Consider the following 18,375-nt stretch of genomic DNA (forward strand, 5'->3'; position numbering starts at 1 on the left):
CTAAAAATCAAAGTAAAAAAAAATTGATGAATAACAACAAACTGAATAAATCAACATATAGTGGCTCTAGAATTATATTATTATTATTATTATTATTATTACTTTTATTCAAAAGCGAGATTTGCTCCTTAAGAACATGCTAAACGAGGAACACTGGCCAAGGATTCTGGGCCCAACAAAGAAAACAGAATCAATCTATGGGATGAGTTTGGGGTTCTTGGCTTGCGAGAGCAGCAACAGAAGGCCAGCTCCCAGCATGCTCAGCCCCAGGCTCTTAAGGGCTGTTCTCTTCCAGTTTCCGTGGGAACCGGGCAGGGGCAGCTGACAGGGGTCCTCGAAGCTGTTCATCTTGGAGCAGAATCATAACGGAAAAGGTGAGGGTGGGAATTACACTCGGTCACAGATCTCTCCAGTGAAAATAATGACCTAATTCAGGGCTCCCCTAATCCTAACTGGATTATACCAGTTCCCCCCCCTCCCACCCAAAAGCTGGGAAGTACAGTTCAGTCAGCTCTGTTTAAGTAGATCATTATTTGAATTAAGAGAAGTGCTGGTGTACATGTACCTCCCACTGGCAGATGACATGCCCGATCTTGCGCAGATAAAATGTTTCCAGTCCTCCTCAAATCTCTGCCCTAAGCCACGTTTCAGCGGATGGATAAGCACTTTGTCTGCATGACCTAAACAGCATCCTTAAACGCTGCCCCTCGCGTAATGCCACAGGATAAACTACGAATGTTCAGAGCACAGCCTCTCTGCAGTCACGGCTTTGATTCTGTTGTACTTGGTATCAAATGATCTTATTTTCAGTTGTAGTTTACATGCCTGTCGTCAATTTACCATGTCGCTAAAGTAAAAAAAAATTAATTAAAGCGGCAGGCGCAAAAAATAAATTTAAAATATCAAGGCGGGTGACTGGATAAACAAAACTTAATTTTATACACTGCACATTGTGGGTGGTGCTATGTGTCGCTCTTCACAATAAATGACGTCTGAGGATAAGACACAAGTCCCTATAGTGCCTTCTTTTTGAACTAAAGTTAGCTCAGGCATAATTTTTTAAATCAAGGGTCCTTAATCCAGAGGCATTCTCTGGGTAGTCTGTAGTTTTAGCTTTGGGTAACCGGTCCAGCTGTGGTGTTGAGGTCCTGGTAGCAGTCCTCAACGACTGCAGACGACCCGCAGTCCTGTGAGCAGGCTCTCAGCTGCGAGTGTCAGAGCCGCGGTCCTGGGTGAGCCAGGCTCCCCTCAGACTGCCGCAGTGTCAGAGCCGCGGTCCTGGGTGAGCCAGGCTCCCCTCAGACTGCCGCAGTGTCAGAGCTCGCTCCCGGGCCGTCCTGGGTGAGCCAGGCTCCCCCCCCCAGACGCGCCGGTAGCAGCTCAGAGCCGCTGCGGGTCCTGGGTGAGCCAGGCTCCCCTCAGACTGCCGCAGTGTCAGAGCCGCGGTCCTGGGTGAGCCAGGCTCCCCTCAGACTGCCGCAGTGTTAGAGCCGCGGTCCTGGGTGAGCCAGGCTCCCCTCAGACTGCCGCAGTGTTAGAGCCGCGGTCCTGGGTGAGCCAGGCTCCCCTCAGACTGCCGCAGTGTCAGAGCCGCGGTCCTGGGTGAGTCGCTGGACTCGCAGGGCGGGTGCTGCCTCGTGGCCGGGCCACCGCGGCTCCCCGAGGCGAGAGGGAGAGATAAGATAAACGAGCGCGTCTGCTTTAGATTGGGGATAACAGCGAGGTCTCTACGGAGCCCCGCGCTCCTTGGCACGCTGCCAGACCTCCAAATGGCCTCCGTCCCGATTGGCGCCTGACACCGCCGCGGCCGCGCGCCGACCCGGACGCCGACCCGGACGCGCCTCTCCGACGGGACGTTGTCACGCGGCGGTCGGGTCGGGGCTGACTTATGGGCTGTTAACGTCACCGCTGTCGGCTGCAGACCCCCTCACGCCCCCCCGTTGCTCCTCGCTTCCCATCAGCCCCCGCTGACAGTAAGCCCCCGCCCGCCCCAGCCCGCCCGCCCCTTCCCACAGGCCCGTGAGAGCGTGGCGTGGGCGGGGCTGTGGCTCGGTCACAGGGGGATTACCTTGGTCAGGAGGTTCCTCAGGCAGGTCACCTCCTTCTGCAGGTTGGCGGTTTGGGTCACCAGGTCGGCGCAGATGGACTGCGAGTCCTGCTTGGGGTCCCAGGTGAGGACGAGCTGTCGAAGGCCGAGCACGCACCGTTACACGCGCCAAACGCTCCCGCAGGAAACGCATTAACACCTCCGCAGGAGACACATTAACACTTGTGCAGGAGATTATGTGAACGCTCCTGCAAGGACCATTTACGCGTCTGCGGGAAATGTACGCTTACCTCAACACTCGACGAACTGTCGAGGCAAGCAAGCACCATAAAGCACGTCAGCGCTTCTGCGTGAAACATGTTCGGGCTTCTACAGAAAGCGCAGCTACAGCTCAGGAAACGCTAATTACGCCTATTGTTGCAGCCAATGCTCATTTAATGCCAAAGCTATTAAGTGTAATTAAACGGGGTGGCAGGGCGACTGCGAGGCGTGTTCCCGAGCTGATCTATCGGCGCGGTTCCTCTGCGGCAGGCGGTACCTCAGAGACCTGCTTGGGAAACCTGTTGATGACGTCCTGGACCGTCTCTGTCAGGTAGCAGCACTGCTGGCGGAGGCTAATCAGGAAGTTGTACAGCTCCTCACTGCTGAAAACCCAGGGAATCAGACGGCACAGAGAGATAAGCACACTGATGAGAAAAGACCATTAGACAAGTTTCATTTTTACAACCATAAAAATTTCAAACATGAAAAAAAAACAGACATAACAGGCTTAATCTGGGAAGTTTAGATTAGACTAGATTTAAGTTGGCTAAGAATCCTCGAATCTGATCTGTATTAGTGCCTCCTAATGAAATGCCAGGTTCCTACTGGAGGCTTCTGTAATCAGTGATAGCCCTGTAGTGTGAATAATAAAACTGGTACTGCAGGTGAGCTGGCCTGTCGAGTGTACAGTAACTGTCTCTCTGTGCATGCAGTCTGGGTTTGCCAGGTGCAGAGATGGGCCGAGCAGGGCTATCGCTAACTAGCAATGCCAATAACATTGTGGTAAATGAAGCAGAACACACCTAGCAACTCCCTACAAACACAGCGGGGTAAGGCCAGGTGAGATGCAGTCCAATCCACCCTGCCCTTAGAGAACAAAACCTGTCTGAAACAGTTTCAATAGCTCTTTAGGATGTACACCACCAAAATGCACAGTAATAGGCTACCTTTGATTAATAGCACACTATTAGCATAAAGAGCATGTCTAGCACAGACAGCAGCTGTGGAATGGTCTCACGAATCTTCAATGGCACTGCTCTGGGACAGATAAATACTGCACTCCTCCACTCATTGTGAAGCAGAAAATTCACACTTACACAAAATAAAGTCACAAAGGAGGCGTTTTATTTGTTAATCAATATCACCAGGCCCACCCCTTCCGCTACTGCACTCCGTAGCTCTGGCCCTTCATGCTGTTCACTGTGGGGGATGAGATGCGTTTAACTCCTAACGTTTTATGGACGGTTTTTTCGGCAGTGCGCCCTTCCTCGAGCTCCCCCCTTAAAAAAAAAAAGCCCGCTTCCTACTTATCACCTCGCGTGTCAGAACCATTACAGACACTCTGCCAGAGCGATATTGATAGTGTTATCTTAACAGTACATTTCCAGCGGCAGCCCGGTCTTGCTTCAACACTGTCAGTCAGTGAGGTAAACAGTGTCAGCGGGCCTGGAGTTACTATCTCCCGCGCGGCGGTCGGGCCGAGGCCGGCCCTTCCCTCTGTTAGTTTTTCTCTGACCGAATGAGCGATCGGCCGGGGGGTCGGCGCTGACATGTGTATTCGGAGCGGGTAAACCGTGGCGGCGCGGGGCCCCGTAAACATGTCTGCCCGTCCAATCGGGGGGTCACATTCCAGGAGAGGGCCGAGGTCCCGCCGCCAAAGAGGGGGGCGTTCCTCCCCGCCCGTTTCTGTGATTTAATTCCGCGATTCATTTTTTTTAAGGGACCATTTTAGCAATGTCTCCCTTCCTCGCATGATGTGAAAACCGCTAGATCCTGAAGCACATTATAGCTTTACGGACAGAGAAGCTCTTTCCATTTATTGCGCTTGGAGGAGACAGACCTGCGTTCTAAAAGGGTGTCCCACGTTAGCACCACGGTTAAAATGTGTGCCCCCTGCTGGGACATGCAAATAAAAGGCAGCCCCCTGATCAGACAGGCCAGCCATAGGAAGGGCTCATACAAAAAGCCACAGACAAGGTTCTAAAGTCAGGACTACAGACCATGAGTACGGTATGCATGAAGCAATTGCCAAACTGATAAATGCCAACATGCAGTTAAACATGTCACAGCAAAAGAAAAATCCTTGGAACTTTGTTCTGCTTGCATTTCATTAATGAACAGATACTTAGTGCTGACATCGACTGCACATGCAGCCGACATCACAGAGATAAATAGTGTGTTGGCACGTTCACAGAATGGACTGTTTCAAATACGCACCGCTTCAAGCAGGAGGCAGTTAGCGCATATGAAAATGTCAAAACACCATTAATGACATTCAGACGGGATGAATTATGCCAGCCGGTGGGGGATGTGCCTACCCTTTTTCCCCCAGTCGTGTGTTCAGCTGGCCCCGTTCTGCCAGTCTTACGCACCTCTGGGGACCTCGGTGTGCTTAACAGAGAGAAACGGGGGCAGGCGACGGCGGGGAGCGCTGCCTGCCACCCACCCGTCCCCTTTGAGAAGAGAGATTCCGACAGCACGACGCCTGTCAGAACCGCCCGCTGTTTCCGCTCTGCGTTTGTGCACGAGTCGTCTCATACCAGTTCAGACTGGCGGGTAGCGGTACCTGACGCAGAGCTGCAGCGAGGGAGGCTACACCACCGCTACGTGCCTGAAACTGCTCGCAGACTCTAATGAGTTGCCATAGATGACTGGAGAGCGCTTTGGGCTCGTACGGAAGGCGCTCTACAGACTTATTTGTTGGGTACCTGCTGTCAATGTTGTCCAGGCGGGTGAAGGTGTCCATGTCCACTCTGTCCAAGTGCATCTCCTGCACCGCGGACATGACCTTCCTCTGGTCCTCAGGGTCTGTAATACCGATCTGTGGAGACAGTTCCCCAAAACTCAGACAGTGTTTGGCATCAACTAATGTACCAATCTACTATATGAAGGATCAACCACATGGTAGGAATCTGAGTATATCTATGCAGTTTATATTCTTTTACACTCTCGCTGTATTACCATTATAGTATGTTCAATAGAACCTGGGCACAGCGTTTACTCTCTGTATGTCTGTGGGTGATTAATGAGGCTTTGTTTACTCTGGCTGTCACCCTAGAAAAAGGATCATTTGAGAAAAAAAGCATCAACAGTTTAAAATCTGGTCCTCAGTATATGATGTCTGCTATAACCTCAGGCCATGTGATCAGGGTGAAAAGGCTTAGTGAGTCTCATCATTAGAACTGATTAAGTTTCGCTTTGTCCCGTTAACAGGAAAGCTGTGCCACAGGTCACGATTCCAACGGACAGCTGCTATGCCTAAAGACAGACGCAGGGACAGAGACATGAGTAACATAAACCTACTGCAGGGAAGAACAGATGATCTATGTAGCACTATGTGGACCTCATATATGAGTGTGTGATTGCCACTGGAAGACACGTAGTACTGAACAGACTGGTATTTTTAAACAGATATCAAGTTGAGCAACACAGCATGCTACTTGCCTTGTGGCCCTTTCACTAACAAACTGCCAAGAGTGACTGGCTTCTTAAGGAACTGAGGTAATATCTCTTAATGAAGTTAACAACTGCTTTAAATGCCTTCACCTTTTCAAAATCTTCTTTCTCCATCGTGGACAGGTAATTCCAGGTAATGTCATTCTCCTGTGTAAGAGAAGGGCTTTCTGAAATTCTGCCAAGTAATAAACAAAATCTAAATGACAAGATCTTCAACAAGTGATCTTAAACAGGAATAGACATCATTCTACATTGCTGCACTCAATATGCAATAAACATATTCACCTACAGTAGATGCAGAACAATTAATTCAGTTCTCTACGACAGTGGGGGATGGAACTCACAAGCATAATATCGGACAGGTATTCCAGATTCAGGCCATGCAGAAGCAGCTCAATGTCACAGAGTTTATCAGAACTGGAGCAAACACAAACACAGACACACAGAGTTAAACTGCAAATATTCATGTCGTGAAAACTGACACAACAGTTCACTTCTACCTGAAAATGTAATCACTGAACCTAAAGTGCTTTTCACTTATTCATAGTACAAGACCAAAAACACATTCACAGCTGCTGTCATCACTCGTGGCCACCAGATGCCACTACAGCACTGTTCCTTGAAGCATAAGCATAGTGACCATGCGTTCATTACAAGTAATCGTAGTTCACCTTGTGGTTGTGGGCGGTTCAGGATTCTGTTTAAAGAACTTGAAGAGCGTCTCTTCCTTGGACAGAACTTCCCCGCTCACTCTGGGATCCCCCGGTGAAGCCAAGATCCTGGAGATCTGGAAGTGAAGATCATCAAGGATCAGACTGCTCACTGTTTCACTCACTACAGCATTGCATCTGGATCCCACTTCCCTCAGCAAAACAATCATATTAACAATCTAATTCAAATTAAACTTTCCAAAACATTTTATTATTCCAGTCAAATGCCAACCATTAACCAGAGTTAATTCTTTCCCAGTTTATTTTGTGTGGTGGCTTGCTATATTTTGTGTCATTCTACTTTGTGCATAGATGGGACACTGCTACTGAATTTGATTTATACTTAATTTCCTGTAACAATGAATAATAATACAAGCCTATATACAATTACAAAGAGGCACACTGAAATGTAAAGTGAGACTAGCCTTAAGTGCCTGGAATGAACCACAAGTTTGAGAGGGAGCACGGACTGTGGATCCTGCACATTTTAGGACACCATGTGCAGTGGAGGACTAAAGAGAGTGCAGATAGACTCTTTGACTGCAGGAGTCTGTATATTATGAAACAGCATTTTGAAATTTCTATATGAAATGAAATACAGTGAGCGGATAATTAATCCAGCTGAGTTCTTAATTGCATTGCTTTCAAGGGTCTATATATATGCTTTTTAGCACACACTTTTTAATTAACTCTTTAACTTGAATGCCACTCTGGGTTTATCACTGCTTGGCAGTTCACTGTTCCAAGTGCTTTTGTGGAGGTGTGTTGGTATTCACAGAGAGTTAACCACAGAGTTTTAACAACAGAGTGCCAATTCTGAATTGTTCAAATATTCATTACATTACATTACATTACATTACAGGCATTTAGCAGACGCTCTTATCCAGAGCGACTTACACAACTTTTACATAGCATTTTACATTGTATCCATTTATACAGCTGGATATATATACTGAAGCAATGCAGGTTAAGTACCTTGCTCAAGGGTACAACGGCAGTGTCCTTACCCGGGAATCGAACCTGCGACCTTTTGGTTACAAGCCCAGTTCCTTACCCACTGTGCTACACTCCGTCCCCTAGACTCTGTTCATTTGTTATGAAACTATTCTATTGTTATACAATTTCCCTAATCAAAAGCAGTGCATTTAGAAAGGTGCCACAAGGGACAGATATAACAAACAGTAGAAGACAAAATCTCCTAAAACACATTTTGCTCACACATAATTTAGAGCTTAAATTGAGTCATCCAAATTAATATTTAAAGGCTCAGTCAAACCTTGATCCAGCTCAGCTGAGTTTGTCTAGAGAACCAAGGATGGGAAGTAAAGATTTCCCATGCCAAAATTAAACCTTTATAACTCAGACACACAGATGTTCAGTCAGCTTGCTCCATTTGACATGAGGAGTACATAAAATAAAACTGAGGAGTGTGGAGGTAAAGTCCTATGGAGTGCAGTGACAGCGGATCTCCTCCAGGGGTCAGTATGTCACCTGAGGCCGCTTGTACATGTCCGCCAGTTCTGCTGCGTTCTTCCCAGCTTTGGTCTTGATGGTTTTGTCGGCTCCGAGCTGCAGCAGCTTCAACACAGCCTCCTCTTTCCCATACTGCACAGCCATAGCCAGGGCCTGAGTGTTCAGCATTACGGTCAATGATTAATAATACTCCATTAATACTCTCTCTCTCTGTCTCCAGAATAGGAAGTTGGGACAGGAAATCATCACCAACTAGACACACCACTGCAGCAAAAAGATTTCAATTGGTCGTTTCTGTGTGTCACAGCTGTTGAGAGCATCAAAACAAACTATGGATTGGGCCAGGGCTCCCCTGAAAAAGAGACAGAAATCTCAATGGGACTCACCTGGTTAAATAAAGGATAAATAAACCGACAAATGCTGCCTTGTACCGTGTATCCGTTGGCATCCTGGGTGTTGACTTCAGCTCCGTGGGAAACCAGCTGGTTAATCACCTGACTGTATCCGTCCCTGGCTGCCAGCATCAGCGAGGTCATATGGGATCTGCCAATGAAAAGACATCGTTCCCCGTCAATGAAACAGTCTGCACAGAAGCCCTGAGTGATGACCACACTGTTACTCTCAACTGCCCATAACTGCAATAAATAGCTAGGTGCTCTAAATGCAAAGTATGCAGCTGGTACCAGATTAATCCCACTGAAGCCCTCCCTACCTGCTCAATGCTATGGCCAGTTATGGAAGCAACTGTGCCATACACCACTACACATTCACAGGAATATTAGGAGTAGAATAGGTGTGCTATCCATATCTTTCACTCTCTTCATTAAAGCTTAACCAGCAAGTAACTACGGTAATACACCATGACTGAATAAAATATATAGATCTGAATGATATGCATACGCTTTTACGTATGAAGTCAAATGGAAATCGGGCAGCTCCTGAATCAGGGGCTAATTACAGGACCTGTATTGTGGACAGTCCACTAGAGGGTGGTGTTGCCCAAATTCAGCTCTGCTAGCCAGCCTAAGAACTGCAACTGTAGTTCCTCCATCTAGTGTTTAAATTATGACATGACTTGAATAATAACACAAACCAACATACAACTTACAAAGTGGCACTGAACTAAACAGTAAGGCAAGACTAGCCTTAGGTGCCTGGAATGAGGCAGAAGCTTGAGAGGGAAGATTGTATGGACTGTGGATTTCGTATTCCCTCTCAATCTTCAGAATAAGAACTGCAACTGTAGTTCCTCCATCTAGTATTTAAATTATGACAGACTTGACAGCTGGGTTTTCTGGAAGCCTTAAATTTGCATGAGAGGCAGCAACACATTTAAACCCATGTTCAACTGCCTGGGCTCAATTATAAAACTGAATCATGGGACATCCGGATGATCAAGTGATTCACACGAAAACTGACATTGGGCTTCATTCACGACGTGTGCACGATCACATTTGATCCTAAACTGCGTATTAGAAGGTTTCCAAGAACATTTTGGCATTCATTATTTTTTTATCTGTATTTGCTCATGGCTGTTTCCTAATACAAATCACATGAACAGGATTGCGCATAAAATCTACAATCTGCCAGCATTCATAATCTCATACAACTGGGATATGCACAAAAACAAAGGTCTGAACATGCGTCATGAATCTCATATTGTTTTTTTGTGTGAACATTTTTAAGAACAAATGTAAGAATAATTTAAGAAAAGTTTCGTGAATGAGGCCCATTGAGTCTAAAAAATGCCTTCCGTTTAACCAGGGCAGTTCAAGTGTTTTCATTTTCACAATACTGACAGAAATACCTACAGAGCAGCTGAAAAGAAGGTTTTACTTTTACATTCAGTACACACAGAATGGTAAAACATTCGTGCACACATACGGATCCACAAGCGTGCACAACACAGGCACACGCATGTGGATGCACATACACACACACATAACACAAGCACACAGTGTTGAGGAAACCACTCTTAAAGCGTATGGGGAAACTACTCTGAAAGCCACCAATTACTTCGCACCGAAAGTAGCTGAACTACAGCCAAGCTACCCCAAAGAGAAATGAAGCTTGTGAAACTACAGTTACTCAAAAAATGTAGTTCATTTTGAACTACAATGTGGTTCTACTTTGTAAAAAAAAAAAAAAAAAAAAAAATAGATCTTTATCATGTTCCCCAGACATGACGTGGGTGCGAGCAATGCCTCAGCAGGGAGACCCAGCAATGTATGCCAATTGGCAGATGACTTTTTGGCAACTACAATGGAGTGGAGTGCTTCTCACCAATCAGGATTAGAGGGGAAAAAAGAGAGAGAGGAGGAGGCATTTGGTCAAATGGGTCTGGGGAAAAAAAAACACTGTAGAGCCAAAACTGGTTGGTAGTCTGATTGGCTAATCTGAAAATGACAAATAAGTAATTAGCTACTACAACCACTACACAAATCCGAATGTAGTTGAACCACCAGCAAACTGCAGCAAAATGTAATTTCACCACATTAGTTAAACTACTCCCCAACATATAAGGATACACACAAATATGGACTCACATGCATGCACAACACATGCAAACAGGTTCAGGGCACAAAAAAGGTATCCAGCATCTCTAATTAATGCTGTACTTCACCTCCACGAGCCAGGAACTGAAGTCCATGAAGAACATATATCTAACCAGTCCTGTAAAACGATTTACCTGGCCACCCTGAGCACACACAAACTATATGGTCCAGATAGGATTTATGGAGTGATGCTCTAACAGCCTGGGAGAGAAAGTTGCAAAACTGAAAAGGCGTGATTCCTATCGATCCGAAGCATAAAGATTTTGTGAAGACAGGGAAAGGAGGCATTTCTCACGTCCCCTTCCCACCGTTCCGGGACTGTCTTTATCTGAGAGGGACGTGTGAAGTCAGCGGTGACAAATAGCAGCTGAGAGAAATAAATCAGCGACCGCGCGTTTGTCACCGCGGAGATACCTTTCAGCCAATCATCACGTATGCAAGGCGCCCTTTCCCAGAGGAGCCCTGGATACGAGCACACCTTTACAGCGCACAGCTGTGTGTCCTGCACCTGCTCCGGCACAGTCCCGGCACCGGCCGCAGGGTGACATTCACCGCCCCAATAGCCCCGGCTTTCCCAGGGCACCCACCCCACCGCCCCGCTGCTCACATCGGTGTGGACACGGCGCGTAAAACTCAGGCTACAAGGCCGCTTGCAGGAATGCACCTCTGAAGGGGGAGAGGAAATGTCGGCTGATCTGGCAACCATACAGCAGGGTAATCAATATTGCGTCAAAGAAAGAAAACAAACGGCTCCCACGTCACCGCAAACGTGCGGCGGCGGACAGAGCCCTGGGCCTTGTGAATAAACCGGAAAGATCGCTCATTCCAGGACTGTTTCCTTTATCTTTCACAGCCTTTCCCTGACGCGCACATTCAAACTCTTTCTTTCCGAATAAATGTACTGCACACGTGAAAATGACAAGCAAAGTAGGAATAGATGGAGGACTTTTCTCCCGTAGTTTTCGTGTAACTAAAACTGCACAAACGAGGCTTTTAGTAAAAAATAAATAAATAAATAAATGGACACATTTTTTTTGAGGCACAGCTGCACAAGTGACACGGTATTATTAACAGATCGTTGCAACACATTCTGCACGTGAGGCGATCTGGCCTCCCGGTACGTGCAGCATGTGTTTACCTCAGGACGCATGGAAACACAGACAGTGCGCACGGCCGGCTAAACACACAAACACGCAAACAGGGCGGGCCTCTCGGTGCGGCTCGGCAGACCCCATCGCACCCCTCCACATCCCTCTGGATTTACTCACTGTTCTCCAAATATTTTGTCTGGAGAGGAGGGAGAAAAAAAAAAATCGATTCCCTACCGAAGCGGCCCGGCCGTCGGAAACGTGCGCTCCGGCCCGTCCCGACGGCGGAGGGAGCGAAACGGCGTCACGGGGGGGAGGGGGGGGGAACTTCACACATCGCTTGCCGTGAGAAATGTCCGCGGACGATGACAGCGCTAAATGGTTCCAGGCCGGTCTGTTTGGAGCGGGCCTGGTCCCCGGGCCCCCGGGGGCCGGTGTGCGGGAGGCGCCGGGGCCCCGCCTCGCGCTCCGCCGGCCCCGCCGCCCGTTTGTTGTTCGTCTGTCTCGGCGGGGGTCTGTGCGCAGGAAAGGCGTCACCACAGGACGTTCCAGCCGGCTGCGGTTTGATTCGGGGCTGTACCGCGGTCCAGACTTCCTGCACCGAGCCTGTCCAACTCCTGCCTGGCACCTGTGCCCAGGTTATGACCACGGCCCACGTAACTGTTAATAGACTACAGAGGAAGGCGACACTGCCGCAACTGCTGTTTTTAATGAGCACAACAGTTTTCTATGAGTCGCAACAAGCATTTCATGATTTTAAATGTGATCTCTGAAATACCCCGTCACAAATTTCAACATGAGCAATGCGCTGTGACATCTGCTTATAGTAATGTCAGATTGCATCGGTCTCATCCTCCTGATTACTGCCAGACACAAACGAGCTGAGAGACAGAAACAGACTGACACGCGCATTCACAGACACGAGGGTGAGGGGGATGACATTCTTACTTGTTACAGGCATTCGGGTCTGCATTCCTGGACAGCAGCAGCTCCACACACCTGGCGATATTGTCCTCTTCAGCAGAGGCAGTGCAAGCTGCCATTAGCACTGTGTACTGATCTGCAGGTCCAAACAAGAAACCCTTACAGAGTTACCAGTGATGAGGCCTTCAGCTTAGAATACAACAATTAATACATGTCCAGTAGTGGATCAGTTATCCCTGGAGTTAGTTTCTCTTCACAGACCCCTAAAGTGGGTCAATGAGAGGAAAAGAGGTATAACAGAAGGTGTTTTGAATGTATTTGGTTAGACATGGAGTATGAAGAGTTCATAAAACCTTATGAGGGGGGAATTACTGGCTGTGCACAGCACTTTGGATGTCAAACAGCACACATTCCCTTGAGATCATTTCCACATACCAATTTTTCCCAGAAAACACACTCATTAGATGCAGATGACAAGATAAATGATAACCACTAATGATTAAACTAGTGATCTTTAGATAACAGCCAAAGGTGCCCTTTAGTGGAATGCGAAACATACAGTACTGAATCAACCTCAGAAACCTACATCAGGCTGGAGGACATTAACGTCCGCATGAGGAAATCTATCATGTTGGTGACAACTCAGCGAGGGCCATACAACAGAGGATACTGCAATTTCTGCACTGCGCTTAACCATGGGAATCTATTCCCAGCACAGCCACGTCTGGCTACATCCACAGTACACAAAGCACGGCTCCTTTGACCTCAGACACGTCACTATCTATGTACTTAATCACAAACATCAACAGGCGTACAATCCGATGGGCGATGTGCAAACATTTACCTGTCCGGCACAGGGAAGATAAACGCTGCTCGCGGGAGCTAAAGGGGAACTTGCAAAGCGGCTCGGCGCTGCTGTGCACGATAAGAGACCGCGGCGATGGAACCCGCTCCGGCACGTGCTTCTGGCCGCGACCGCGCGCACGGGCACGGAGCGGCGGGCCCGCCAGGGAGTTTGTGTCCGAGGCGGACTGGGAAAATAAACCAGCTGACAGGGCGACGGCCGGCCTCATCAGTCACGCCACCGCTCTCCCGCCTCTCGCCGCTCCGGCCAGGAAGCGCGGCGGGAAGCGGCCGCAGCTCCTTCTCTGACTTGATCGTTTCCTTTCACCGCCGTCAGCTCTGCCCACCAGCGACAGGGGATACGTACCCCCCTAAAACCCTTAAGCCCCACCCACTTCTCATTGCATTTCACTGAGGCCAACAGATGCCTTCATTTGCGGTCATTTTTTTCTTTAAAGAGAAACAGGAATGGAAGTAAAGTCTGAAAGAACAGTCTGGACCATAGTGATGGATATTTCAAATATTTCCTCCGTTTATATGACAGTTATTTAGTAAATAAAGTCGGCTGAAGAGGAAGCACTCGAGATTAATTAAGCAACATGGCAGGTGAAATTGAAACAACATGTTACAATGGAGGCACTGAGAAAAAAGCATTTCTGTGGAATGGCAACCAACCCCAAAGGCGATCTGGTCTAGCCATTTGATCATGTGATGCATCAATCCTCCATTACAATGTTTCCCTATGGCCCAGGGGACACACTGTATGCTGGTTTTGATCTCTTGATCAATTAAAGTTGTTGTTGAAAATGTGTTTAAGTTCTACCATAATTGTTTGGTTGCACTTATTTGAACACAATGAAGGTTTGGTCATTTGCTGTCAGTAAACTCCATTCCTTTTACACAGATGGTTTCAAGTTTCCACACTCTCAGCAAATGGAAGCCAACTGATTTCACCTGCCAGTTTGCAACTGCATCAATTAAAAATGGAACCTCTTTCAAATGGAATTATAAGCCATATAGTACATACAGTACAGTAAATGAAAGCATAAGTTGGTTTGACTGATTGAATGTGACTGACTGATTGAATTCTAGGGATGTGAATATGGGACATATATTATTTTTTAAAGCATACATTGCCGGCATGTGGCTTTAAGAAGGTAAATCATCCTTCAATTAAATTTTAAAAATCACATTAAAAACAATTAGTGTCTAATTAAGAACAATTGGCAGCTCATTACACCACAGAGCTTGTTACTATGGTTGCCTATGGTTGAAAAGAAAAACCAGCATACGCAATAGATCCCCAGGACCAGGGTTGAGAAGCACTGTTCTATTACACAATAAAGTAGGACCACTTTAAAGACCTCATCTTTAACACTGTACAGGGTCAGGCAGAGGTCAGCCTCAGGCCAGAGAGCTAACAGCTCCCTCTTCAGCTTTAAATAGTCATGGCAGAGAAAAAAATCCATAATTTACCATCCACCATATGTCGAGCTGTGTTTAAATAAAGTACCATGCACATACCACGCCACTGCCTTTCAAATGGCATTGAAATATGTGTAATTACAAGGAACAATACATTACAAGAACATTAAATAAGACTAACTGATTAAATAATGACTACAATAGTTTTCAAAATTGTTAATGCTTCAAATTAATTATGCATAAGAACATTTAACACGCAGTGGCAAAAGAAAATCCAGGACTTACTAATTGTAGTGCATAGTCACTGGCTCCTGACTTCCAGAGTCACCTGATCCAGACCTCTCCACTATCCCTTCCACTGACATTGTTGTGGTATGAACTAACCTGGAACATATTTTATGTTTCATGCTGCCAATCCACCGCTCATGCCAGCTTGAAGTTAATAGCACAGGTGTCGCTTTACCCAGTGAGTAACCCAGAATCTGTTTTAAAGTACCAAACAAAGTCCAATTGAAGTCTCACCTCTGCTGAAGTTTGCACTGGCTCCCCGGTCCAGCAGTAACTTTGCCAACTCATAATTGGCAACGTGGACAGCACACATCAACGGAGTCCATTCAAACCCCAGACGAGACTCCACGTCCATGCCTGCAGTGTGCAGAGGGGTCAGGGCAGGCAATCAGTGGAGGATAAAGCGCCTCATGATGACAGCCGTTATCATAACACACTAGCCCAATTCATCCTGCTAGGGGATTAGCCTCTGTCTGCGGGCTTCATTCACAGGGCCTGTGTCTGACTGGAACAAATCCTTTTAACTTTTTACATTTTAGATTAAAAGTTAACATGAACCTGATTTTTTTATGCTATAGCATGTGTGCAAGCAGTAAGACATTCCCAGCAAGATCTATTGAAATGACCATAAAGGTTCTTGATTGTTGTAGATTACTGAATCACCAAAATGAACTGCCTGAGGTCAGCTGCATCTGAACAGGCTGTTCCCAAGGAACTGTACGAAAACCAGGGCTGGACTGTGCATCCCACTGACAATAAGATGGTGAATCTTCAAGAGCCTCATAAATGATGGCGCAACAATGTGACATCAATCACTGGCTTGATTAAACCAATCAAAAGACTACTCTCTTCATGCCAGAAAGCTATGACTGGTTGAAATTATTTGGTCAACAGGAACACTTTTTAGTTCCACCCATTTTGGGGTTCATGAAGTCTCCCTCACTCACATCCTAGCCCTGGTACTGGGAGAACATTAGGTATCAATTTTCAGTTCAGCTAAGCTCTTTATTAGTAAGGCATAGCTGATCTGCTAAATAGAATAGTCATCTAGACAAAGAAAAAGCATTTTGCAAATAAGCCACATTTAAACCTTCACATCCATAATAGTTTGAACTGGAATACCTGGTAATATGTTATTATTTACTGGTAACATTAATTAAGATATGGCATACAAAGAGTGTGTTAAATTACCTGCTAAATCAAACTTAGAAGCCTGTGTGATTAAATGCAGTATAAACAATGCAACCCATAGCCAGGTTAAAAAAAAACCTCACAAAGAACACTTACAGGGCTGATGAGAGGTGGAGTCCTGAACTTAAACAGGAAAAAAATGTTGAGCTTTGTAATTCACCTCTCATGATGCTATCTGTTACATGTTTAGTGATGCTCTACCTTTGGGATGCTACCATTGGGATACCCTTCCACAAGGCTCCAGTCAATGATGCCAATGGAACTAACAACATTTTCTATTATAATGGAAATTGAAAAAATGCCAGGAAGTTGTAGTCATGAATATAGTCAGTCAGGGAACTGAATGCATTGAGACAACTGAACAAATCTTAATGTATATATTAATACATTAAGATGTGTTCAGTTTTAGGCATTAAGCAAAACAATGAGACTGAAAGCTAGTTTAGAAGCAAGCTAGTTGTCCAGTCTATTTGTTGGTTGTGTAATAAAATATAACAGCATGAACAAATTAAGTAATTCAATCTGGCAAGGTAAATTCCCCGACCAATTTTCCTCAGAACATTTTCTTGTCTGCCTAGGCATTATTAATTAATGGAATAACTTATTCCAAAAAGTCTCAGCTGGAGTAGAATAGCCAAGTTGTGAAAAGGTTGTAAAATAAACTCCATTGATTCCCATCAAAACCATAGCAATACTTCATCTGCATAATGTAATTAGTGCAGAATGAAGTGACTTTTGTATCTTGTTAGAAGCTCCAACATCTTTGCTCAAGTATACCGTTGTCCAGTAACTGCTCAACCAGTTCCACATCTCCAGTGTTAATGGCACGTTTCAAAGTGGACACTCTATCTTCATTGGGTCCAGGGACAGAAATATTTGAATTCTGAAAGCAAAGTACAAAAGCATATTCACACACAACAGAATCATTATTATATAAATGTAGATGAAGTGTAATGCAGAATAAGCAATTTAGATTTTTAGGTTGTATATTTCTAATATACTAAACCGACAAATAAAGCAAATACATTATTTAGATTACAGCACATAAAAATGTATTATTTCTCACAAAAAATGTGACTTTTTTGGCTCGTTTTCTGTCAATATAGCAGAGGCAAATCGGTAAAAGCAACAGGTTGCCCTCTGCTGGCATGTGCTGTTATTATTGTTGTTGTCGTCGACAAAAGTAATAATTCTCCGGGAACAAATAGAACTCGAATAATCATGGTTGTGATTACATAGAATGCTACAGAAGCATTCAAGGGTTTTGAAATGAACTCTAACTGCTAAAAATAAGGAGTGAACACACTGGCTGGATAGGATGGCTGCTATTATGTGTAGGCCCTTGATCGACAAGGTCAAACTCCTCGAGCATTTGTGAGTTTACCCAGTGAAATGACAGTATTGCACCCTTGCTGTACTGAACAAGTACATCTTAATGATATAATTCAACGGTTACAAATAAGCAATGCGTAAAATAAGAAAACATGTCACAAGGCGAAGCAACGCTACAAGTCGCTAACCAGCAGGCTAAATGAAGCGGGTAAGGGACTTTTCCACTTAGCACTTGCTGTCTCTAGTTTTGTCTTCACCGTGTCTACGTTAACTTATGTGGCTTAGAACTTGCTTGTCCTGCACAATGTATGTTCAATCACCTCAGGTGTCTTGGAATATCCAAGATCCCATTCGTCGTCACTGCTTTCATCTCCAGCAGGAAAACCTTGCTGCTCCATGTCTCCACTAAATGTACGCTCTATGCATGGCTCATGTCTTTTCGGAACTGACGTCACGAATAGAATTCCGTCATTCGTGGTTCCGACCGGGTGTCAACCACAGAACTTTATCAACACACATTATTGCATTACATTTATTTAGCAGACGCTTTTATCCAAAGCGACGTACATAACATAAGTGGCTCCGCGCGCTTCGACCGAGACAGAAATAACATAATGTGGTTTGGGGTTTTTTCTTTTTTTTGTCCATCTTGCCGCGCATCTGTTGAAGTTCGCTCTTGAATACGTCACATCACAGAAACGCTGCTGATGCTATCAAACCTTTGTGGATAGCGGATGCAATCAAACCTGGCACGCTAATTTGATGGTTAGAAAATGGTTGCG

General features: G+C 45.8%; 1 protein-coding gene across 3 annotated transcripts; it reads right to left on the reverse strand.

The window, feature by feature from the left end:
• Window positions 1–71: 71 nt before the first annotated feature.
• asz1 (ankyrin repeat, SAM and basic leucine zipper domain containing 1) lies at window positions 72–18,073 on the reverse strand. Of its 3 annotated transcripts, none has more exons than XM_064343049.1 (13): window positions 17,914–18,073; window positions 17,039–17,144; window positions 15,305–15,427; window positions 12,539–12,650; window positions 8,379–8,490; window positions 7,966–8,100; window positions 6,436–6,551; window positions 6,109–6,181; window positions 5,855–5,911; window positions 5,017–5,129; window positions 2,586–2,688; window positions 2,069–2,182; window positions 72–348 (listed from the first exon to the last, which is right to left on the reverse strand). In XM_064343049.1, exons 1-13 carry the CDS (start codon window positions 17,989–17,991, stop codon window positions 196–198), a joined length of 1,395 nt encoding a protein of 464 aa, XP_064199119.1. In that variant the 5' UTR covers window positions 17,992–18,073; the 3' UTR covers window positions 72–195. The 3 variants fall into 3 exon arrangements, with proteins under 3 accessions (XP_064199119.1, XP_064199118.1, XP_064199120.1); XM_064343048.1 differs by having other exon boundaries at window positions 2,586–2,691; XM_064343050.1 differs by lacking the exons at window positions 72–348; window positions 2,069–2,182; window positions 2,586–2,688 and adding an exon at window positions 3,451–3,588.
• Between the last annotated feature and the right edge of the window lie 302 nt (window positions 18,074–18,375).

This window comes from Anguilla rostrata, chromosome 7 (assembly GCF_018555375.3).
Source record: "Anguilla rostrata isolate EN2019 chromosome 7, ASM1855537v3, whole genome shotgun sequence".
In the NCBI taxonomy this organism is placed as follows: Eukaryota; Metazoa; Chordata; class Actinopteri; order Anguilliformes; family Anguillidae; genus Anguilla; species Anguilla rostrata.

What these genes read in the sequence shown, in the direction of transcription:
- asz1 (XM_064343048.1), bottom strand. Translation starts at nt 17,991, where the DNA reads ATGGAGCAGCAAGGTTTTCCTGCTGGAGATGAAAGCAGTGACGACGAA. An exon ending in ACATGTACAAGCGGCCTCAG is followed by an intron (nt 6,552 to 7,965) that starts GTGACATACTGA and finishes CTTCACTTCCAG; the next exon opens with ATCTCCAGGATCTTGGCTTC. An exon ending in ACCTGTCCGATATTATGCTT is followed by an intron (nt 5,912 to 6,108) that starts GTGAGTTCCATC and finishes TCTCTTACACAG; the next exon opens with GAGAATGACATTACCTGGAA.